We start from the raw sequence: 25,429 nt of genomic DNA on the forward strand, positions 1-25,429 counted from the left end.
GTATTCACAAAAGCCAAGGAAGAGTGCAGGACTTGGTCGCCACAGGACCCTCTGCCTCTTGATCTGTATGCCTCTGCTTGTCCCCCTCTTGGACTGCAGAGTGTGTTCAGGAATGTTCATAGCAGTACTGCCTGTAATAACAGAAACCTAAAGAAAAGTGTGTATACATTTTTTTGGGACACCCTACATACTGTTGGGCTTTCTCTGTGTGCTGGGCAGTGTTGGCAGTCCTAGATGCACAGGCTTCTAGCTCTGTGACTCAAGAAGCCAGGGATGAGGTTCTGTGGTGGGCCTGGCCAGGTCATTTGTCTTGTGTCAGAAGAACCCTTCAGGGAGGGCACAGAGAGCAAAGGTCAGAATCATGAGGCGCAGGGAGCCACCTCAGTTTGTATCCATTTATGTCTATTCTTTAAGTGTTCGACAATATGTGGCATTTTGACATTGACTGTGAATATCAGTACTAATTTGAAGCAGCCATTAAGGTATTTGATGTTGCTTAAGACATGATGCTCAGTGGCAGGGGTGGGAAGAGGGGTTAGAAGTGTCTGTTGAGCATATTATTTTAATTAAAAAAACATACATCAAAATACAGCATCACCGTGAAAATCTCTTATGCTAACCCTTTAAAGTCACACCCATCCCTTTTCTCCCTGATAAGGGCTTTTAAGACACAAAAATGAGACAAAATAGATATTACAGACTTACTTTAAGACATAATATTTCTAATATCTATTCTGAATGAATGAACAGACACTTAACCCATTGGTGGTAGTAGTGCTTATTAGGGTTTATAGGTGGTTTTCTGTGTTTCCTTAGTTCTTTGCATTGAACATGTATTACTTTTATAGCTAGGAAAAAATATAGACTTTTAAAGGTATTCCTAGAAATTAAGTCAGTTTTACCTTAGAAAGTGACATTCTACTTAAGATACCAAACATTGCATGCTCTACATTGAAACAGTCAAGCCAGTAAATTTTGTGGGAGTCTATACCAGTGGTCGGCAAACTACGGCTCGCGAGCCACATGCGGCTCTTTGGCCCCTTGAGTTTTTAGCAAAGGCTAGCTTAGGAGTACCCTAATTAAGTTAACAGTGTACCTAACTATATAGTTTAAGTTCAAAAAATTTGGCTCTCAAAAGAAATTTCAATTGTTGTACTGTTGATATTTGGCTCTGTTGATTAATGAGTTTGCCAATCACTGGTCTATACCATTAGTATCCAAAATAAGCCTGTTCCCCCAACCTCTAAACTTGGGGTAACACCTGAAAAAGAGAAGATCCATGTCTATATGGAATGTGGACATCATCTTATGCAGGGGTTTGAGATTGGTTTTTACTGTCTTTGTTATTAATGCAGGTAGAATAAGAATCTGCTAATACTTGAAAAAAATTTGGTGTTTTTTTTTTTTTTTTGCTAGTGAATAAGCCTTCTCAGTACTAAATTTTAATTATCATTTGACTCAAAGACAGTGGCAGAAATGTAGACCTTTATAGGAAGTGGAGAATAGAGATGTGCCCCCAAAATGTATATGCACTTTGAATGATTATAAAGTCAATGTTTATTAACATACAGTTCATTTTCAAAATTTAAAAGAAACTACAGAAATGAATAATTTTCATTGTCAATGCCTGTTTTCAAACTGATGATTGTTTTGGCACTGCTGATAACTCGAAGTAGTGGAATAGCAAACATCAAGAATCATTTCGTTTGGTATTTGTGTGCCCTCAGTTAGTTATCTGTTGCTGGTTTTGTACCGTAAACTTTATCTTTTATGTATCCCCACGAAAAAAAGTCTAGTGGCACTTCAGGATTAATTTTCTTTGTTCAAAACTTGGTTTAGTTTCACCCATTATTTCAGATCAGTTAAACTTGAAAAGAACTGAAAATGAAGTGACTTATCAGCTGTTAAAGGGTGTGTACATTTTGGGGGGACATCCTATATACTATTGAAACCTAGGGGATTGTTGCCATCCTGACCTTAGCCAGACAGTAGGTAATTGGCCAAAAATAGTTGCTCCTTTGTTTGAACAACATTGGCTTCAGTTATTGTCTATGCACAGATTTACTGTTGTTGGTATAAGGTGGGATCTAAATTTATGTTTTACCATATGGAAAGCCGTTTGTCCCTGTACCAGTTTTCTACTCTGCTTTGTTGTAGCACCTTTTCAGTATTCCACACACGCATGGGTTTATTTTTGAGAACCACATGGTTTTAGATACTTCTGCTTTATAATAAATCCAGTCCCCCAAAGCTTCATTTGTATTTCATTCGAATTATATTAATTTATAATGTTACATGTCAATTTTACCTCAGTAAAAAAAAAAATTATACCAAATTTATAGATTAATTATTGGAAGAAGCTGGGTTTTTTTTTCCTGAACATGGTATATCTATTCATTAGTCAAATGTTGTTTTATATCCTTTGATAAGAGCTTCACAATTTTCTTCATGTCTTGCACACAGTTTAAATTTGTTCCCAAATACTGTATAGATTTTATAGCTATTTGGAATGTGATTTGTTTTTTATAGTCTCATTAGTTATTATGATCATACAGGAGCATGATTAATGTTATGTTCATCTTGTGTTCAGCAACATTAATGAAATCATAAATTAGCTCTAATGGTTTAGCTATTGATTCTTTTAGAATTTCTGTATAGAAATCATGCTATCTGCTGAGATAATTTTGTCTCTTTACTTTCTAATTCTTTTTTTTTCTTATTGCTTAGACCTCCAGTACAATGTCAGGTTGAACTGAGTGCCTAACTCATCTTATTTATGTGACAGAAGTTTCCATCATTAAATGTTTACTATAGTTTAAAGAATTTCCTTTCTAGTCCTAGTTTGCTCTTGAAATTCTCTGTTGATAAACTTAATGGCTTTAAACAATAAATATTTATTTCCTCGTATTTTTTGGATCAGGAATCAGGAACAGCTTAGCAGAGTGGTATTGACTCAGGATCTTTCAGGATGTTGCAGTCAAGACGTTGGCTAAAGCTGCAGGTACCCGAAGGCTTGCCTGGGCCTGCTTCCAAAGTGTTCATTTCCATGCCTGGCCAGATAGTGCTGGTTGTTGGCAGGCTCCAGTTTCTCACCACGTGGACCTCACAGTAGGGCTCCTTGAGTGTCCTTATGACATGGCGCTGGCTTTCCCCAGAGTGTGTGATCTGAGGGAGAGCTAGGAGAATGTTTCATGACAAGCCTTTGAATCACACACCATTACTTCCACCATAGATTGTTGGGTAGAAGTAAGTTACTAAATCCAGCCCACACAGGAGGAGGGAAATAATGCTCCACAAAAGTTCGTTTGTGTGTTGATGTTTTTTAGCCTCTTTGCCCCCACAAAGTTGCATGAGAGTAGGGGCTTCTGTCTGTGTATCTTTGCCTTAGACTCCTCCTTTGAGCCCCAAACTTTTGTATCCAGCAGCTGTGGCTAACATCTCTCCTTGAAGGTATCAAAGGCACCTCATATTAAACAAGTCCAAAATCAAACTTAGGTTTCTTCCCATCTTGATTCTCCTCCCTCCCAAAAATTGGTCCTCATTTACTAGCTCATTTCTGTGATCGGCACCACTCTGTATCCAGTTGTACAAGCCTGGATTTTCTCCTCTTTACCCTCATCTAATCATCCTTAATCCCACTGAGCTTGTCCCTTAATATCTTACATCTGTCCACTTTTTAAAAAAATATTTTTAAAATATATTTTATTGATATTTTTACAGAGAGGAAGGGAGAAGGATAGAGAGTTAGAAACATAGATGAGAGAGAAACATCAATCAGCTGCTTCCTGCACATTCTCTACTGGGTATGTGCCCACAGCCAAGGTACATGCCCTTGACCAGAATTGAACCTGGGACCCTTGAGTCCGCAGGCCTACACTCTATCCACTGAGCCAAACTGGTTAGGGCATACATCTGTTCACTTATATCCAGCTCCAGCTTCATCTCAGTTTCCTCTTTTGTTTTCAATCCACTGACCTTTCAGTGTTGGGTTCCTCTTGCTGTAGATAGAACCTTTGCTACCCACTGTCTGAAATGCTTCTTTTCCCCTTAAATCATGTCTTCCTCAGGGAATCCTTTTTGACAAAATCAGGTCGATTACAGATGTTTATAATACTATATACATCCCTTCAAAGCATTTTCACAGTTGAAACATCTATGTGACTGACTAATGCCTGCTTATCTATAGCCAATTCTAAACTTTATAAGGGCAGGGAGTGTGTATTTTGTTCATTTTTGTATTCTCTACATTTGAAACATTCCCTACATTTATAGAGTTTGTGTTTATTGAATGGATTAATAAATGAATGAATATAATGATTATAGTTCTGTTTGAGAAATGGAGCAAATGGAGAATATAATTAGTATATAAATAAAATAACCCAGGCTCTCCTTACTGTGTTAGAGGATAACTATAATCTTTTTGAGTATTTTAGTTCTCCTGGAAGAGAGTCCAGCTATAAATTAAATGAATAGATCTTCTGAAGGGTCTCCTATCTCAGACCTCTGCCTGGTCTGTAGATACAAAGTTAGTGACCCTATGTCTAGGTGCCTGAGAGTGCTGGGTTGTTTTTTGTTGTTGTTGTTAAAGAATAGTTTATTGATTTTTAGAGAGAGAGGAAGGGAAAAGAGAAACATTCATGTGACATCAATGTGCTTCTACTTGCTGCCCCCTACTGGGGATTGAGCCTGTAACCAGGGCATGTGCCTTTACCGGGAATCGAATCAGCAACCTCTTGATGCACTTGGATGACGCCCAACTAACTGAGTCACATTGGCCAGGGCTGTTTTTCTTTTTTTAAATACTAGAGGCCCGATGCGCAAATATTTGTGCAAGAATGGGCCTTCCTTCCCCAGGCTGCCGGCATCGCCTTCGCTCTGGTGGGAGCCACCTTTCTGCCTTCCCACCTTCCCACGCTGCCCAGAGGCCCAGAGCGGCTGGGGTGGTGCGAAATGCCTGCGTCCTGCCCCTGCCACTCAGCGCCTGTGTATGCAAATTAACCCACCATCTTTATTGGGTTAATTTGCATACTCCTGATTGGCTGGTGGGCGTTGCGAATGCACGGTCAATTTGCATCTTTCTCTTTTATTAGTGTAGATATTTCTTTTATTGATTTCAGAGAGGAATGGAAAGGGAGAGAGAGATAGAAATATCAATGATGAGAGAGAATCATTCATTGGCTGCCTCCTGCATGTCCCCACTGGAGATTGAGCTCGCAACCCGGACATGTGCCCTTGGCTGGAATCGAACCCAGGACCCTTCAGTCCGCAGGCGGATGCTCTAGCCACTGAACCAACCTAGCCAGGGCTGTTTTTTCTTAATAATTTTTTTTCCAATTACAGTTGACATACCATATTATATTCGTTTCAGCTGTATAACCCAATGATTAGACATTTATACAGTTTATGAAGTCATCACCCTGATATATCTACACATGTGACACCATACATAGTTCAGGTAAATACATCTGTGCTGCCCGCCATGGGACATGCAACATAAAGTTGCCCTTGTAAGGGATTGCAGCATTGACCACAGCCTGGGCCTTCAGAGCATATGCTCATGAGGCTTCCATATGGGTCATATGTGCTGAGTGTATGTTTCCTCCATCTCCCTCCTCTGAATGCACACCTCATCTGAACGCACTTGGCCAGTCTCTCTCCTAATCAGCAGTGTCACAGGCCTTTGAGGCTGGTATCAGCTGCTCAGTGGATGACTCTGTACCTCTCTGAGGACTCCCAGGCTGCTCCAGAGGTCCCCAAGGTGAACTCCTTAAGTGCCAGAAACGTTTCTGGTCAAACTATCCCAAATTTGGTGACAGTTCCTCAAGTCATTTTCTCATATTTTAACAGATGGGGGTGTGGAGTTTGGGTAGGAAATAGAAACTAAAGATCAGGGAAGTCTATAAAATTACTGTCAGAGCCAACAGTAGGTCTCAGATTTTATGATACTCTTTTCTTTTTCAATACAATTTCCATGAGTCTGCTTCTGAATGGCTGGTGACTGTAGCATTTTTGGGATGGGACTCAATGGCACAGAGGGACAAGAATTAGCTCAATAAACTGCTGTAGTACAGGCTCCTAGGAGAACGCATATGTCTTTGGACCTTGGGAACTGAATGTGAGTACTAGTTGAAATGAATTGGGAATCACTGGTTTCTTAAACTCCTGTGGCAATCAATGGCTTGGCTTTGCCTTAGCATGTAATACAGTAATTGAATAGAAGACAGTTAAGCCACCTGTGTTTGATGGATATAATATAATAGCTCACTGTTTTCATTTGCATTTTCCTAATTAAAGTGAATTGAACACTTGTCTACATGTTTATTGGCTATTCAGATTTACCATCTACAAAGTGCCTGTTATATCTTTTACTTATTTTCCTGCTGGGTTGTTGTATATTGATCTGTAGGAGTTATTTTTTATACAATTTTAATGTTTAAAGTATTTTTCTAAGTTTGATCTATAAACTTATTCTCCATAGTAAAATTTCATATGCATATTATTTTTACAGTTCTCTACATTCTGAATTTTTAAGTTAATGTGGTTTTTTTTCTTTTTCTCTCTATAGGTTATGAACGTGATTTTTGATGAAACTGGATTGGAAACATTTTCATGGTCTTTGTATATTTATATATATGTATTTTAAAATTTTGCATTTGACTTAAAGTGCCATGAGAAAATTTGCATATTGCAAGGTGGTCCTGGCCACCTCCTTGATTTGGGTACTCTTGGATATGTTCCTGCTGCTTTACTTCAGTGAATGCAACAAATGTGATGAAAAAAAGGAGAGAGGACTTCCTGCTGGGGATGGTGAGTGACATTTTATAATAAAACACTCATTTTGATAAGTTTGTCACTGTTTTTTTTGTTGTTGTTGTTAACTAATTTGGATACTATATAATTTTAACGTTTTTAGATTAATAGTGATCCCTGGTTTCCTGTATATGATGATCATATTTCCAACAATTTTTTGATGGTTCTTTCAACAGTTAAAAATGTTGCATTATCATGCAAAGGATGGCTAAGTAGCTATTGTGTAAACTTACACTTCTTTATTCTACTACCATGAGAAAAATATAAATTAGTAACTTACAAGGTTTATTCAAGTACATTCAAAATTATGTCATCTGGTTTGTATACATTAATTTTACTTGGTGTCATACATAGGAAACTTATAGTTTTCTTGATAATTAACTTTTCTAAAACACGAAACTTTTCTACATTCTCATGTAAATGAAGTTTAACTGAAGTATAAAATATCTTCATTTTCATAGTATAACACCCTAGTCACTCCCTTATTAATATTGATTTGATTTTTATAATCGGCATATAAAATTATATGCCAAGAAAATAATTTTTTCTTTTAGTTCAGAAAATTGATGATATCCAAACCCCATTTTAGTTACTTTCAAACAAAAATTTCACTGAACTCACTTTAAATTTACATAAAAGACTGGTAAGTAGAATACATAGGAAGTTATGCTTACCATCCTCTTTGTTATTGATTTTTTAATACTGCAAATGCATTTGTAGTAAAAATATTCACTAACTACACACATTTTATCCTAGCCTTTTTGCCAAAGAAAAGTAATTAGTCCATTTAATTTATCTGGCAGATTCTGTAAGTCATATAGTAGTCATGTAATTTTTGATTAATAGTAATTTTAAATGTGGCTGTGAAATCTCAAGTGCACCAATAAGTTAAAATATATAATGTGCTGGGCACTATAAGTATCAGATGATCAAATTTGTAAAATATTGCAGTAGCAGGATTGTGTATGTTGTATAGTTTTGCCTGATTCTTTACGATCTCAAGGCGAGAGTTTTTTTTACTTCATAATGATGGGAAATAAAAGTAGAAAAAAATAGACAATTTAATTTGAAATTTTTATTCCCAGATACCCATCATTTGGCTTCAACAGTTGTCAATTCAAGGCTAGGCTTATGGCATGAATACATGGATAACTCTTTCTTTTTGCTCCCTCTCCCCTCTTTTGGTTATTATTGAAGAAGAAGAAATTGGGTTCTCTTTTTCTTGTTCCCCACAGTCAGGATTTATATCCTTCCATATTTTTTATCATGTCCTTCTGTGCCCGTTTCCTGTGAATTTGTAGTAGGTTCAGAGGCTTGATCAGATTCAAGAGCTCCCCTTCATCCCCCTCGAAGAATATGTTATAGATGGGGTTCTGTATAACAATACTCCAACACTGAGCAGCATGAAAATGTTCCCATTTTAACTTTTCCATAAAGCATCATCTTAAACTAGAACAGGGCACAGGATACTTAAAATCAGGGCCACTAGAGGCCCCCCCTTGCTCTTTGTTGCCTATGCCATGCCCTAAAGATAATTGTCAGGTCCAGAGCTCTGCTGCGTTCTCTTGACCCCTGAACATCCCAGTCCCCAAACCTGCTGATTGCTCTTTGTTTTCAGAGACAGGTAAGTAACCAGAATTGATTCTAAGAATTAAAAGTAATGCCCCAGACAGGAATTTTCATCCCATTATTGTCCTCACTTCATTGTATATCCATTCCTTTTAGGTGGGACGTTTAACACCCATTTATCCAAATTTAATACATCCTAGAACCTATTCTTCTTGGAATGTTTTTAACATCTCAAAAGCATATAACAAAGAATAAGATTGTGGGACTGTGGATCTGAAATACTCTTTCGTCTATATCAAGGTGTAACATTACTTCTGATAAGAATTATCTTGCATGATGCTCCACCTTACATGGTAAACTTTCTGGCGTATAAGATGACTTTTTAACCCAGGAAAATCTTCTCAGAAGTAGGTTAGAAAAATCTCTGACAATGTGTATCAGATTGCTTAAAACCCAAATACCATGTTTTCCACCGTATAAGACCCCCAACTTTTGAGATTTTTCCTGGGTTAAAAAGTCATCTTGTATTTTGAGACTTTCCTGGGTTAAAAAGTCATCTTATACGCCAGAAAATACGGTATATTATGTGCTTATCAATTCTGGGATTTCACTTCGACCTGTTTTGAAGAGCACTTTTACTCACATATTAGTTCAGGATACAGTTATAAAACTCCTATAAGACATTGCTAAATTCCACAGAAGGTACATAAATTAATTTTAAAGACCCAGCTAAAAAGAGATCATAACCTGGTGGGGTGTGATAAGGCAGGTTAAGCAATCATTATAGTGAGAAATAGCAATTGGGCCCTCTCCCTTTTGGAAGCACACCCACACCTTTCTTCCTTCTCAGGTGCGCATCTTTACTTTTCTCTCCTAAACTCTAAAGGTCTTCACGAACCCTGTAACTGGGGGAGCAGCGGCAGTCCATCTCAGGCCAACCCCCTGAACCTGTCCCCTTTTTCTGACTTTTCATTGAGCCAAAGCAGTCCCCTATTAGCTCACTTCTTTACTGTGGCGTTTCTAGAGCCAAAGCAGCCCTGCATAGGTCTCTCCTGTTGCTTCTATCCTAAGCCATTCCTGTTTCACTGTCCTCAGCTTTAATAAATAAGAAAATACCAAAAATCCTATATAATAAGGCTAATACGCAAATTGACCGAACTGCGGAAAGACCCTTAGCTATGACGCACTACCAGGGGTCAGACTCTCAACGCAGGAGCTGCCCCCTGGTGGTGGGGCTCGCTGCTCAGCCAGAAGCCAAGGTCACTGCTGGCGAGCACAGTGGTGGTGGTGGGAGCCTCTCCTGCTTCTGCGGCAGCACTAAGGACCCCTTGGGGGATGTTGGACTGCTGGCTTAGGCCTGCTCCCTCAGACAGACTGTGCACGAATGTCATGTACTGGGCCTCTAGTAAGAAAATGAAGAAGTAGCAGTTGGTTAGAGACATAATAACTCTTAGATGAAATGATGTGGAAGCCAAGAGTAGTAAATGGACAGATTCAGAAAAGCTAGAGAAGCCACTTTAGCTGGGCCTTCAAAGACAAGGTGTTGCAGAGATAGGGTGGGAAGGAGATGACAATGGAGGAGGAGCTGTGTTAGCAAAGGGACCAAAGCAAGAAAACATGAGGCTATTGGGTGGGGGGGGGCGGAGTGGGGGGAAGAAGTGAATTGCTATTTGACTGAGGATGAAGTACTGGGGATGGGGAGGGGAGAACCAAGCAAGTGGTTTATTTGGCAGGTTAGGTTAAATTTCACATTGAAAAGATTGGACTTTTGAAGAACATGAGAATAGTGAAGCCTATGCTTTTAGGGAGGTTAATGTGGTAACAATATTTGAATGGGTGTGCCACGGCAATGCAGTGATTCAGGTGAGTAGTGATGAGAAAGTCTTAAGCCATAACCCTGGCATGAAATGGAGGACAGGGCAGCTCCCAGGAGGTGTTGCAGGCTGGGAGACCTGAGCTCAGAAATGGCTCTCGTTGAGGGCACTGTTTAAACTCAAATGTTATTAAAAAGAAGCATGAATTGATGGTTCTAAAATTGTTAAGTTTCCTCCTTATTCTTAGTTTTAGAGCCAGTACAAAAGCCTCATGAAGGTCCTGGAGAAATGGGGAAACCAGTCGTCATTCCTAAAGAGGATCAAGAAAAGATGAAAGAGATGTTTAAGATCAATCAGTTCAACTTAATGGCAAGCGAGATGATTGCACTCAACAGATCTTTACCTGATGTTAGGCTAGAAGGGTGAGTATCCAGGATGGTCCTAATAGTGTTTAATTTGAATGAAAGGTATATTCTGAATTCCTAATCAGTTGCACATTAGTGTTGACTGCTCCTGGAGTGAATGCTGTATCACTAACTTACCACTTACCCCACTTAAAAATAATTAAACACTGATAAAATAATACCTCAAGTTACTAGCGATCATTAGGACCATGTATTTCAGGCTTTGGGAAATAATTGTTTATCTTAATAGGTTAAGGTGGTAGGAGATTTTAAACTTCATTATTACCAAAACAGTCATAGTATCAACTTCCTAAAAAAGATTCTGTTAAGTTTTCTGCAATTTAAAACAGTGAATTATGCAGTTGTAAGTGTACAGATTACTGAATTTTTACGTATGCATATACCTGTCTGTCTTCCAAATCAAGATGCAGTTTGTTCTCAAAGAACATTTCCATCACCTGAGAGTTCTCTCCTGTTCCTTTCCAGTGCTCCCACCCCGAGAGGCAGCCTTTGTCTTGACCTTTCTAACCATAGGTGATTTTTGTCCTTTTTGGGTACTTTTTATAAATAGATCCATACAGTATATATTCTTTTGTGTCTTTGAAATCCATGTTGTTGTATATATCAGAAGCTTTTTCTTTTCCATGGCAGTGTAGTGGTTTGTTAATGTGAATATACCATAGTGTATTTACACATTGGTAGACATTTGGGTTGCTACCACTTTTGACTATTATTAGTTAAGATGTTGAGAACAGTGTTTAAATGGTGTGATACATAAGCTTGTGCACTGAATTTCGGGCTTGCTGAGGCCTCCTCATACTTAAAAAGATTCTGTTTCATGCAAGCTGCTAATACACACTCCTGGCCAACCATTGGGAGCTTATGGGAGAGAAGGGAGCACACAGTCACTGCTACCTCTAAGTAGCCCTTTTATACCTTCTTGCTCCATCTCTGTGTTTGTAGCCTCATTTTAAACATTTTATCATAGAAAATATCAAATGGGTACAAAAATAGAGATAATAGCATAACGAACCCTCATATATTCATTACCCTGCTTCAACAATCCTAACAGTCTTGTATTATATCCTCTAAGATGTCCTCTGACAATCTCCATCTCTTGGTATTGATACCTGTGCCTTCCTCTCCGGGTTGTACTAGGGTTGGTCTGTATGACCAGTAGAACACAGAACCAGTGATCAGAATTAGGTTATAAAATGCACTGTGGGTTTCAATTTGGTCTTTCACTCTCACTTGGATCACTGGCCCTGGGGTAAGCTCGCTGATGTGACCGGAGCAGCACTCTGGTGTGTGGCCTTTTGTAATCAGCCAGGTGAGTGAGGTTAGAAGTAGATTCCCCAGTCCCAGGCCAAAGGCCGACCACTGTAAATATTACAGTATGTGTCCCTGAAAGATAGGGACTCATTGAAGAAAAAAGAAAAATCATGGTACCATTTTTATACTTAAAAAATATTAACAGTGATTCCTTCATAACATGAAATACCCAGTTAATGTTCAATTTTCCCTGGTCATGTCATGTATCTTTATTTTATAGTGTTTGTATCAGGATCCAAATAAGATCTACATATTGCAGCTGGTGGATAGGTCTCTTAAATCTTGAGGTTCTCTCTCCATCTTCTTTTTCCCCTTACAGTTTATTATTTGAAGACCAGGTAGAGTGTCTTGTATCTTTTTTTTTTTTTACTAATGATCTATCAAATTTTTTTGGGAAAAGTAGCCTTCTCTTTCCTTATTGTGGATTTGACATTTCTCTAAGTCAGTCATTCTGTTAGTTTATCTTTCAAGGCTGCATCATTGGATGCATTTAAGACAATTCAATTCATGGTGTTGGGGGTTTTTTAACCCCGTGTTCACTATATCTTTATTAACTTTCTTTCCCCCTGGTTTTCATAGTGCTATACCACTTTTAGTCTGTTTAATATTTTTCTGGTATGTCTATTTTTTTTTCTATTTCTTTAATTTCAGCCATCTGTATGATTTTGTTTTAGGTGTATCTCTACTAAATGGCTGGATTTTATACTTTTAATTCCCTCTGATAGTCATTGTTTATAATGGTTTGAATTTGATGCATCTACAATTATTGTGACTATTGTTATAGTTGTACTTTTTTTAGGTTGAACCATACACAGTTGATATTCATCTTTTTTTGACCTATGAAAGTGATAGTTTCATAAAGTTCAACCTAATAAATCTTGTTTTCTGTTTACCACCTTTTTCATTTTCCGGTCTAATAGTATTCGTGTTTTTCTGTCTCTTAGTTTGGAACTTAGCTTTATCTTCAGCTACATGCTCATGCACATAGTGTACTTTTGATCTGAGCAGGCGTATTATTCTTCAGTTCTAGGACAGTTCTAGCAATAATCTCAGATGTTGCCGCATCACTGTTCCCTCCGATCTATTCACCTGGAACTATTCCTATGTATATACTAGAGCCTCTTAATCCATAGTTATTCTTGTCTCACTTTTTGAATTGTATCTAGATGAGTTTCTTATTAATATTTTGATAGTGGCAAGGCCTAGGTCTGGCTCTGCTGTTTACTGGCTCCGTGGCTTTGAACAGGTTGCTTGATGTTTCTGTACCTCATGATCCTAAAATAACAAGGGTTGTGTGCAGATTTGCAGTACTTTGAATACTTCCTGGCACCTGCGATGTAGGCCTGCATTCATGGAGTGAGCTGCATGCTTTCCCATCTCCACTCTCTTTTACTAAGCGCTATCTGACTTCTGAAGTGTATTCACGATGGAATGTTAAATGAGAAATAGATTAATACTTAACTATCCCTCTTTTAAAGCTGGACAGAGCTGGCCAGCGGGTGCTTTTCAGACTAGTTCCCAGGGGTAGAAAGATGAAGAGTGTGGGACAGCCCCTAGAGTGCAGCTCTTCACCTCTTTTCTGAATCCAGAAAAGCCTCACTTGTTCTCAGCCTGGCCTGGACCAGTGGTGTAGCCGGCCGTGTCCAGGTCACCCTGTGCCTGCCAAGAACCTTTTCTGCTTGCAGGGTCTCCAAGGGCACATTTCCTGGAGGAAAGAATAACACTGCTCCAGTGTCAAGAAGCATTAAATAGAAGTAACAATAAAAGAATAACTTTTCTAATGTGTGATCCTAGCAAAGCAGGTTTAAGACAAATTCCAAGTCACTTAATAAGGCAATTTTATTCTGTATTTAGTCTCAGATGTTTAAAAAGTGATACCATTTATTGAATGTTTATTATGTTCTAGGCACTATACACATGATCATATTTAAGCAGTTGAGCAAAACAGTAGTAGCATGCCCAGTTTGCTGGTGGGGAAATTCAGAGAGATTAAATGATTTGTACCAAGGATGGTTAATAAGTGACCCATGTGAAATCTGTCCATGACAAAACATGCACTCTTAACCAGTGCGCTTTGCCTTCACTCTTTGGGTTAGATCTTGCCTGAATGAGCATACACAGAGGAGAAATTATGAAACATTGCAAAACACTGTCAGGCAGGTAGCCAGACATCTTAAGAAATATAGACTTGGCCGTGGTGAGTGGTAGTGGCAGGCTAAATTTAGTGGATGACAAAGAATACCTTGAAAGTCTTAGCTCAAAGGGACATGGAGTAGAGGATGGATTACATGTGCATATTCACTTCGCTTAGCCTGTTTCCTCACCTGTAAAATTGGCATAATACCTCTGTCTTATGTGTTGTTGTGAGGATAAAGTGGCATGATGCATATGCAACTCTTAATGCCATTTCAGGCTGTAAGAAGGTTAGGATAAGTAGAGTGGGACTTGAACAGTTGAAAAATAATAGAAAAAAATAATTATCAAGGGACTTCTGTTGTTCTACATTCCTGAATTATTAGGTATTTGCGTGGATTCTCTGGTAAGCCCATTCTTGCTGAGATGAACACTATCCTAAGCAAATTTAATCTCTTTATTCCCTAAAACACTCTGGCAGGCGCTCAAGCTAACTCTCAGACCATACAGTGAATTTCCTGCATTAGAGTTTACTCAGTAATCCTTTCATTCACATATAACGAATGTGCTCATTGTATAGGCCATCTTTTAATCAGTGTTGTACATAGGGGCCATAAATGAAACCACTTGTGTTTTGACTCATTCTTTAAAAAACAGGGATTTTCAGTCAACTCCAACTCCACTCCAGTATTTAACTCACTCACATTAATAGCATCAGCTCACTATGGTAGTGATTCTGTGTGCATATATATTTGAGTGTGTTTGGTCTTTCTGATGATTGCATTTCTAGATACTGTCTTTACTAAACAAGATGCATGTTGATATTTCGGTATTGAGGAGGCAGCATTATGAGCTTGGCCAGCAGAGCATGGACTGTGGAGTCCTCAGCCAGGCCCTGCTGTTCCCTGGCTGTGTCTGTCTACTGGATGTGAAATGTAGCTCTTCGTACCTCACGGATTTATTAGGAAGCCTAATGCCTAGTACACCATAGGTACTCAGTGAATATTAGTTCTCCTCTTTTGTGGAAGGTATATATTTGTGTAGATTATTAAATTGTGTAAATTCTAGTGGTTCTGTTTTTTTGTTTTGTTTTTGGTCCAATTGTATTCTTGAGATAAATTCAGTTTGGATGATGACACAGCCTTAAGTACATTCTCCGTTAAACTGAATCAACAGAAAACATTCATCAGGAAGAGGTGCCTAATTGTAAGAATACAGTTGTCCTCTTTAAAATAATTTTAACTTAAACATATAACTTTAAATAGGTACTATTCATTAAACATGCAACATTAACCAAAACCTAAATAAATGGAAAGTTACCCGGAGTCCCACCACTAGAGCACACTGTTTTTATTGTTCTACTACCCGTTCTAGTCTAGATTCATTCATTGTGCTATCGTAACAGTCACTTTCTATAAAGGCATTTGCTTTGTCTCTAGGTGTAAAACAAAGGTGTATCCAGATAATCTTCCTACAACAAGTGTGGTGATTGTTTTCCACAATGAGGCCTGGAGCACACTTCTGCGAACTGTCCATAGTGTCATAAATCGCTCACCAAGACACATGCTAGAAGAAATTGTTCTAGTAGATGATGCCAGTGAAAGAGGTAAATTTTAAATTGTGACACCAATAATATCCTACACCGTTTGTCATTAATGATTAAAAAACTAGTTGCTATCATTTTCAACCCAGTAACTTTATACAAACTTCTAATTTATCATAAAAATATTTGTGGCATTTGGACTTATTCACATATGCAAAAAGAATTACACACTGAAACTTTAAACATTAATTAACTTTTACTTTGTGTCTCCTCTTAATCTTGTTTTTAAAAAAAAGAAATAATGCTATATAATACAGACATTTATGCAGAATAGTGACTAAATCCACATAACTTTAGGATTTTCGCTGTGAGAAGCTGCAGCCCCGGGTCATTGGAGAGAAACTGGGTCTTAGAACCATGACTGGGGAGCGTCAGTTCTGTGTCCAATGGGAAGTATCCCTGGTGGCAAAATGAAGCCCTAGTGGTAAGCCTTAGTTCCCCAGATCCTGCTTAGGTTTTCCCATTCCACTCCATTTCCAAGCTCAGGAATGACCTGTAGCGAGGTGTCAAAAAAGGATGAGGAAGGAGCCTGAGAAAAAGTGGTATATGACTCTGATCTCATAATAAGACTATATTCTTCCAAGAATCTCAGAATTTTCCACAAGTTTAGAATCCCTCAAACTGTTTCATGAAGTACTCTTTTTGGAAAGGTGTGTTAATTAAAAGTATCTTGGCCCAACATTATTTATTCTGCATCCTTCTTAGAGATTTTACACTACAAGCTATAATGTAGGAAAGGCTTGGCTTAGCCCATCATTAAAACAATCTGTTAAGTTCAGAGATATCTGGCCTTTCCCAGACTCCCCCCCACAACCTCCGCCCCCACACACATCTATTTGGGATCATTCTTGTCATGTATTCCCCCAATATCCCTAAACTCACATGAGAAAAACTTGAAGGGAACTACCAAAAATGGCTTCCCTTCCTTCTTTGATTAGTCTTAAACTTCATGACCTATCACTTCTACTCTCTTGCCTAATATTTCATTGCATCTGCTAAGATAGTTTAGTAACATATTATACCTTCTCCTTCCTGTGCTCACGCTAAAAATGTATATATAACCATGATTAAATTTAATCATATCCTAATTATTGGGAGCAATTTGCTCATTAATCACAATTTAAAGCTTATTAGTTTGCTAGATTATAGTGCTATAAAGAAAGAATAAGTTATAGTCTTACCTTCTCACATACCTTATAGTTTATCTAGCTAATCCAATTAAGGAGACAGTTTATAATCATGCAATAATAGTATAATATATAATGTGATTAATGTAAAAATTAATGAGAGCTGTTATAAATTAAGAATACATTTGAAACAAATAATTATTGTTGACGAAGTATAAACCTCAGGTGGATAATTGTTTGCTAGGAGTTAATCCTTTAAGAAAATTACCTGAAGTTCATTTAAGCAGTGATCTACACAAACATCTTTACTGCCGGTGACTTGTATTTGGTTTACTCGTGTTGATATTTGCTAAATTAAATATTCCTCAAGGAGAGAGATTTTTCTTCAGATAAAATGACTTACTTTCCCATTTCCTCCTTTGGTTTCTCTGTTACTCTATTGCAGTGATGGCGAACCTCTGACACGCGTGTCAGTGCCATTTCTGATGACACACGGCCGCTGAGGCAGCCGCATGCCGAGGATGAAACATTTATGTTATTTAAACTATAAATATCGCGAAATAATGTTTTTTCCTCAAAGGGACACACTACCCGAGTTATGCTCAGTTTTTTGGCGAAGTTTGAAACACCAAGCTCAAAAGGTTGCCCATCACTGCTCTATTGGGTGCCTGAGAAGGCTGTGCAGAATAGTAAGTTTCTGTAGGATGTGGCCTAATTAGGAAGATGTGCCCACAAGTCTATAAAGTGACAAAGTCACATATATCAATTATTGTTTCCCCTTCCTCATCTGTAGGAGAAAACATGGGGGGGGGGCTTTTCCTCACTGCTCCACCTGAGCTCTTAGTCACTCAGCAGGGTCCCTAACTGTTACCAGCGCCCCCAGCAGGGATGTGCTTCTCCTTTATCATCCTGCCTAGAAAGCTCAGGAGCTTAGGTCACCATTTCTGATATTTGCTAGGCATTGTGTTTTTGTGGTTATAACTGTGGTCTTGCTATTCAAATTGAGAATTATCTAATACTAGAAGTCTGGTGCATGAAATTCACGCAGTCGGGGCGGGGGGCGGGGGGAGGGTTCCCTCAGCCCTGATAGTGAAAGGGCATAACCAGGCCGAGGGACCTCACTAGAGCACGATCAGGGCCAGGGAGGGACTGCGGAAGGGCTCCAGGGCATGTCCCACCTGTCCCGATCGGCTGGACCCCAGCAGCAAGCTAACCTACCAGTCGGAGCATCTGCCCCCTGGTGGTCAGTGCATGTCATAGCGAGCGGTTGAGCAGCCTTAGCATATCATTAGCATATTACGCTTTGATTGGTTGAACGGAAGACCGGACACTTAGCATATTAGGCTTTTATTATATAAGATAATTTCCTTTGGCTCTCTTGTTTAGGTGGTAACTGTTGGGCCCAGGAACCCCAAAGCAAGTTCTTTATTTTTAAGTAACTCTCTAAGTCTGCTTTTTCCTCTTCCTAAGGCACATCCAAGCACTGTCATTTCTCACCTGGATTGGTGAAATAGACTAGTCTTCTCACATGCACTCTTACCCCCACCCCCATCCGCTCCCCATGCTGTACTGCATGCAGAGCGAGCCTTCAGACATGCACATCTGATCATGCCACTTCTCTAATGAGAATCTTTCCTCAAAGGCCTTTATCACTGGCTTGTTCCTGCATCTTCAGTCATATCTTAACCATTCCCTGTCCACCCATCCCCACAGCACAGCTCCGATGTTTTCTCAGAATCAAGTTATTTTTAGAGAGGCCTCCTTGACCTCCCAAGATCAGGTTCTGTTCTGAACATGTCTTGGAAGACTGTCCTCCCCCACAACTCTCACCAGAGATTTAATTGTTTACTTGTCTCCTGTCCTCCAATTAGACTCTACACTCCAGGTCTGTTTGTTCACCATGATCTCCTCCGTGCCCACAGTGCCTATTACTTAGTGCACAGATTTATTTAATGAATGAATGAGTAATCTACCAGTCCGTTAATCCTTGCTTTTATGGCCTGTCTGTACAAGCTTCCTATTGTGTAGCATGCATAGTCTGTTCATGGCCTCAGGACACTTGATTTCACAGCTAACCTGCTGAGTTGACAGTAACTCCATTTATTAAAGAAGTATGAAGTAGACTCTATCATTATTTCTATTCTATTGATGAGGAAAATGAGGCTTAGCTTTATAAACCAAGGGCTTGACCTCTGAACTGCTCCGTATATCACATCTGTTATAACTTTACTGTTACAGGGCCTCTAGTAAAGACAGTCTAGATGAATCCCTAGTTCATGTCAGAAGTTAGTGTAATTGTCATCTCAGGTTATCTTAAGACTCAGAACTGATAGAATGTTCCTCATCCAAGATGACTATTGTGTTTTTCTCATTTTACACAAAAGGAAAGGGAGTTTCTTATTTAGTAGGGATTAGGAGTCAGATTATTAGACTTTAAATTCCTTGCTCTTTCTAAAGTTCTGGCTAAGCTTTCTCAGATTTTGCTACGAGCAGTGAAATGTCCCCTGCCACTCCCATTCTCTGACAACCTCACACTCCCTGGTGGAGAGATGCTTAGGCATCCATTTGTAGGCTACAGCTATAAAGATATTCTAATCAACACGATTCTCTTATTTTTAGATGACAATAGTAGCTTCTAATCACAGTCACCTAACACACCCCCCCCACCCCCTATGCTCATTTTTGTAAAATGAGGCTTGAATAGTTACTAGTCCCCCACCCAGCCCTGAATCCATAACTCAGTGTCAGCTGTTAGGAAGACACCTATTTCTTAACATTATTGCATGAAAGCCACAAACGTGTCAAACTACAATGTCAAGAAAATTTGTGGAATAGTAACTTTTTTGAGCTGCCAGACCAAAGAGTCATTCATTTTTCATTTTATTTATAGACAGGACAGAATATTATAGCCTTCAAACATGTGAGATTCTGGAATTAGATTGAAGCACTTTAAACTGTCTGATATTTGGGGGGAAACTTACTGGGAGACACACTGTTGATGACACACCCAGCGGTGGCTGGTGTAAAGTACTAGAACAGAGCTCACACCCTTCCACAGGAGAGTCTGTCAGACTCTGGACATACGATAATTCAAATGTGTGTCAGATCAGGCAAGTCCATAGTCCTGAGTTGTTCTCTCTGCAGCTTCCTGCTGGGATTTCTTGCTATGGATGAAAAGATGGGCTTCAAAGTCAGGCAGACATGGCTTTGAATCTTGAATTAACCTCTTGACAAGCTGTGTCACCTTGATCCGTTCATTTAATATTCTGAGCCTTAGATTTCCGTATCTAAAATTTGTGACAGTCTCTGGGATTGGCACTACCCTCATGTTTTTACTCAAAGTATATCTTTTTGACTGTAAGATTTGATTCATAAAATCACAGTAGTAATCAGATAGGAGTTCTATTCCAGATATTTTTCAGATACTCTTTTTAGCCCAAATGTATTAGCAGCAATGGAAATGATGGCTCGTCTGGTGCAGTGAGGCACATCCCTAATTATTTCCACATTGAGTCATTGTGGTCTTCTTACTAGTTAAACAGACAAGATCATTTCACTCCTATTTGTCTTTCCCTCTCCGTTATGTAGGAATCCCTTTGGATCCCCACTTAGAGACCCCCTTAATAGATACACCTGATTGACATGTCACCTTTTCATTATTAGAGTCCTATGGAACAAAGCTAGTCATCGGAGTCCCAGTAGTTCCAGCTCAGGTTTTTCCTTTCCTAGAGAGATTATCCTCACACCTACCGTGTGGGGCCTAGTTGGACATTGGGCCATTCCACCATCAATAGCTTCTCTGGCATGAACACCACGAAATAACCTGATCGGAAAAATTCTTTGTTTTCTAAAGTCAGTTATGTACTTTGGAGGCAGGACATCCTTAGCTCAGGGTCATAACTCTGTCTGCATGGCTCTAGGATAGCTATTAATTTCATATACCACTTCCTCTCCCTTTCTCTCTTCCCCTTTTTCTCCTTACTTGCTCTTTCCTCTCAAAACCGCTTCTACTGATGCCTACTTGTCTGTTAAGGATCTCTGTTTGGTCTTGCAATTACAATCCACCATTTCCCTTCCGAGCTTGACTTCATTATTATCTCCTGATGAAAGAACTAATAAAAGACTGTAATAATCAATATGACAGTTTCTACTTTGGAAGAAATCCCAAATTTTTCTGAACTCTAACAGCTATTGCATATGCTGTTCCTGTTCTCTACTGTGGTCTGGATTTAATGCCCTCAAACTATATTCTTTCTATTCCTGATCCTTAAGCACAACTAGAAAAAGTAGCAATGAGCCTAAGAATCTCTTAGAGAAATGTGGTAACGTGCCTGTCTTTGAGCCTGAATTCCAAGGCGCCCTCCCGATTCCTTGTGTAATAAGGGAGAGACAGCCCTGGTACTTTCTCTTGGGAGATAAAAGGTCAGGTCCCCTATAGCAAAGTGGGTTTGTGAGTCAGGGAGCCTCACCGAAGTGCTCAGGAAATATGTGTTGAATGAATATTGCAGCTCAAAATTGCTTTACATCTAGATAATGCCAGTCCAGTGTTTCATGTTATTTTTGCTTTAATTTTTCAGACTTTTTGAAAAGACCTCTGGAGAGTTACGTGAAAAAATTAAAAGTACCAGTTCATGTAATTCGAATGGAACAACGTTCTGGATTGATCAGAGCCAGGTTAAAAGGAGCCGCTGTGTCCAAAGGCCAAGTGATCACGTTCTTAGACGCTCACTGTGAGTGCACAGTGGGGTGGCTGGAGCCTCTCTTAGCCAGGATCAAACAGGACAGGTAATTTTCTGGAGTCTGTAAACATGTTTTTAGTGTGTTTGTCCTAAACTGCATGGTAAGTTGCAAAATTCTGTATTTGTGAATAATACAAAAAGTTTCCTCTGAAGTTTCCTTTAAGATACCCTTGAAGAGCACTCTAAACTAATTATGAAGACCACATTCTAAAGTCTGGATGGAATGTTTGCAAACTGTCTTGTTAATGAGGCTAGATTAGGAAGCATGCTGTTAAGATGTATACTGTGTATATACTCTGTTCACTGAGCGGGGGCAGAAGAGATGGACAGTGAAGTCAGGAAGAGTAGGGTAAAACCCTTTGCTTGGCTCTACTCTGTGAAGCCAACACTGGGGCAGGCAGGACATCCCAGCTCGGTTCAAGCATGTCAAACTCGTTAAACAAGGCATACAACCCACTGGTCGCGAGTTTGATATACTTGGTGTACATCTTTCCTGGAAATGTAGGACAGCAAGAAGTAGAAGGGGGTGGGGAGACACGTGTTACATCCTGAAATGCTTAACTGCATGTCGAAAAGCACTATAATCTTAGATAATACAGGAGCAGCGTTGGGCACTGTGGATGCCCCTGATTGTCTTTTTTTTTTTTTTTTAATTTATTGATTTTTTACCGAGAAGAAGGGAGAGGGATAGAGAGTTAGAAACATCGATGAGAGAGAAACATCCATCAGCTGCCTCCTGCATACCTCCTAATGGGGATGTGCCTGCAACCAAGGTACAAGCCCTTGACCAGGATCGAACCTGGGACCTTTTAGTCCATAGGCCGACGCTCTATCCATTGAGCCAAACCAGTTAGGGCTGATTGTCTTCTTTCTTAATGGACATTTGTTAAAGAATATCTACTATTGGGCTCTGGCTTGGTTCTTGTGTATCAGGAGAGCACCTGACTCTTCAGTCTGCTAGACCTCTATTAGTTGAATTTCTCCTTGTCACAATTTGAGCTAGAACCTATCTGTGTCAACTTAACATTGAGGTTTAGATTTTAGCAGGCTAAACTTTTATTGGTCACGTGGAGCATAGGGCATGTCACAGCCATTACATCTATTCTGTTTGTTAGCAATTGCTGGACCTCAATCTCTACCCATTCAGAGATGAACAGGAAGCACCTACATTGGCAATGAGGAGATACAGCAGCTTTAGGAAGTAATAGGTGACTGGCTTAGGAAATATTTGCTTGCATAAAGACAACACATAGCCTTGATGACGCAGGAGCTGGGACCCGTGGAGAGAAGCACCGTGAAGTGACAACAGAAATAAGGAAGAGGATTGGCTGAAATCATCACAGCAGCTTCCAGTTCAGGCTGTGTGGTAGATTAGGGATCCCGAGTAATTTTCCCAGCTGGAAAGCTAAATGCTGGATAAAATACAAAAATCAGTTTTAAATGCATCACTGACTTGGCAGCAAAGTAAGAAATTTTGCAGGTCTCAAAACAAAGAACAAGTGAGTAGTTCAAACACAAAAGCCAGCTTTCACTTGTACAGTTTCCGCTAAACTTGGGGACACTGAGCCTCTGCCTTGAAAGACAGAGAGACAGGAGAACAGGAGACAAAGCCTGGGCCCTGTCTGAGTGGGAAGGTGAATAGCAAACACCTGTCTAGAGCTAGGACCTGACATCTGTACCTCAGTGTAAGTGAGGAGGGGAAATAAATCCCACCACCCCAGAGAAAATGGGCCTGCTTCAACCTTGGCATGGGTGGCACAGGGGGAACAAATCTCTCCTGAGAATTTATACACAGAATATGGAATAATAGAGGACCAATTCAACTCGTTTTATGAAACTAGTATAACCTTAACGGGAAAACCAGAAAAGATATATGTTGAAAAATATTCAAACCTACTCATGAATGCTAGTACAAAAATATCACAATGCCAGCAAACTGAGTCCAACTGAGAGGGAGATGATTATATATATTAATATGTGTAATATTTTATATAGACACATACATATATATCATAGCATGACCAATTCATTTAGTTTAATATAAAGCCAACTTATATAATATACCCCATTAACACATTTCTGAAACTATGATTAAAACTCTGGGACCACTTCAGTAGGTACAGAAGAAGGGTCCATTTATAATTAAAATTACTTGGCAAACTGTTATAGAATGGAAATTTACTAATCTGAGAAAGGACAACTTAAAAACAACAAAACCTTAGTAAGCAGACATCATGTTAATGGAGAAATGTTGAAAGTATTTTTAAAAAGATGTGGAACAAGGTAAGGATGCCGTGAATTCTGTTCCTCAGGATTATTAGGAAGCTGTAGGTTTTACAGTGATACGAGAAGTAAGTAAAGGGTGTCAGGGTCAGCAAAGAAAAAAATTGGTGCTCTCAGTTGTAGAGGATTTGTTTTTTTCTGTAACGAAAAATAATTTTGCTGTGTAACTAATTGGCTGTGAGGCAGTTTTGCCATAAAAAAGATGAAATAACTGGTTGACAGGTTGGAGTATTTTTGTTTGATTTCATTTCTCCATTGACAAATCAATCAACTGTAGTAAAAAAAAGATAACTTCCTACCAGTTTGGGTTTGGTTGGTTGGTGTCATTTCCTTATTGACAAAGTTCTTACAATAACTCCCATTTTTATATAAATTTTAGCTAGCCCTCACATGTCTATACAGTGACGAGTAGACATGGTGGTCTTAAAATAGTTAGCATTTCGCCTGGGGCTGGGGGCAAGTGTGGTTAGAAGGGGTCAGTGGGGGGAAAGGGGACATCTATAATACTTTCAACAATAAAGATTAAAAAAATAGTTAACATTTCTTTCAGGTGACAGTGATTTGCCCTAAGAGTCGGTTTCTTATTTTCAAGCACAGCAGTAATTCAGGGCATCCTTATACAAATCTAGCACATTGAGAATGTTCTGTTTACACAAATCTAGTGCACACTGCAGCAGGAGAGAGAGGCCGAGGGCCCTCTTTGAGGTCGCAGGGTTGAACCCATATTTCCCACAGGTCAAATCCACAACGTAAAACCAGTTATTTGCACAGTATTGCCGTGAATCTACACACACTTTAAACAAAATGGTTTAATTTTTGTATCCATACTTTCATGTATAACGTCTCTTGCTTGTGATTTTATTTTTATGGCCAGTTCATTATACATTGAAAATGCCTGAGGTAACGTTTTTAGCAATGCTTACAGCAAACATACTAGGCGGTGGTTGTTTGGTGGCAAATAATGTAAAAGTATGAATGAAAAAGAGATGGAAGGTTATCAAAAAGTTACAGTCTTGATGCTAGCTTGGTAGGATATAGCAGGTGTCCCCTTTTCTTCCCCATTGACCTCCTCCACCCCGCTCTCACCTCCTCCCCAGGCCTTCACTGCACTATTGTCTGTGTCCATATATGCATGTAAGTCTTTGGTTAACCATTTCCCTCTGAAATGTTCGTATTTTAAAAACACTTAGTGTACTATTGTTATAGTAGGCCTCAAAAAGGGAAGTTTTGGAAGATTTTTAAATTTGCCTTTCTGACTTCAGGAAAACAGTAGTGTGTCCCATCATCGACGTGATCAGTGATGATACTTTTGAGTACATGGCGGGTTCTGATATGACCTATGGGGGATTCAATTGGAAGCTCAATTTTCGCTGGTACCCTGTTCCCCAAAGAGAAATGGACAGAAGGAAAGGTGACCGGACTCTTCCTGTCAGGTAATTAATTTGTCAAACATTTTCCCTAGAGTGTTATTGGCAGGGGATTGTGAAGCTTTGGGAATCAGAAGGATTATAAGTATATTTTGGGACACATGAAACATATGGGTACCTTATATGTAGTTAAGAGCCATCTTTCACATACATCATTACTTTCAAAGAGGTGTTTTTTTTTTGTATAA

General features: G+C 39.2%; 1 protein-coding gene across 2 annotated transcripts in view; it reads left to right on the forward strand.

Annotated features, from left to right (window-relative positions):
* Nucleotides 1-25,429, forward strand: part of GALNT1 (polypeptide N-acetylgalactosaminyltransferase 1) — a 78,894-nt gene that overhangs the window by 37,334 nt on the left and 16,131 nt on the right. For both annotated transcript variants that reach the window (XM_054724537.1, XM_054724536.1), the window contains 5 exons: nucleotides 6,566-6,807; nucleotides 10,441-10,615; nucleotides 15,502-15,668; nucleotides 21,370-21,577; nucleotides 25,077-25,247. In XM_054724537.1, the coding sequence (XP_054580512.1) occupies nucleotides 6,669-6,807; nucleotides 10,441-10,615; nucleotides 15,502-15,668; nucleotides 21,370-21,577; nucleotides 25,077-25,247 (860 nt within the window). In that variant the 5' untranslated portion in view covers nucleotides 6,566-6,668. The remainder of the gene's footprint in view (nucleotides 1-6,565; nucleotides 6,808-10,440; nucleotides 10,616-15,501; nucleotides 15,669-21,369; nucleotides 21,578-25,076; nucleotides 25,248-25,429) is intronic.

The sequence above is a fragment of the Eptesicus fuscus genome, chromosome 12 (assembly GCF_027574615.1).
Source record: "Eptesicus fuscus isolate TK198812 chromosome 12, DD_ASM_mEF_20220401, whole genome shotgun sequence".
NCBI classification, from domain to species: Eukaryota; Metazoa; Chordata; class Mammalia; order Chiroptera; family Vespertilionidae; genus Eptesicus; species Eptesicus fuscus.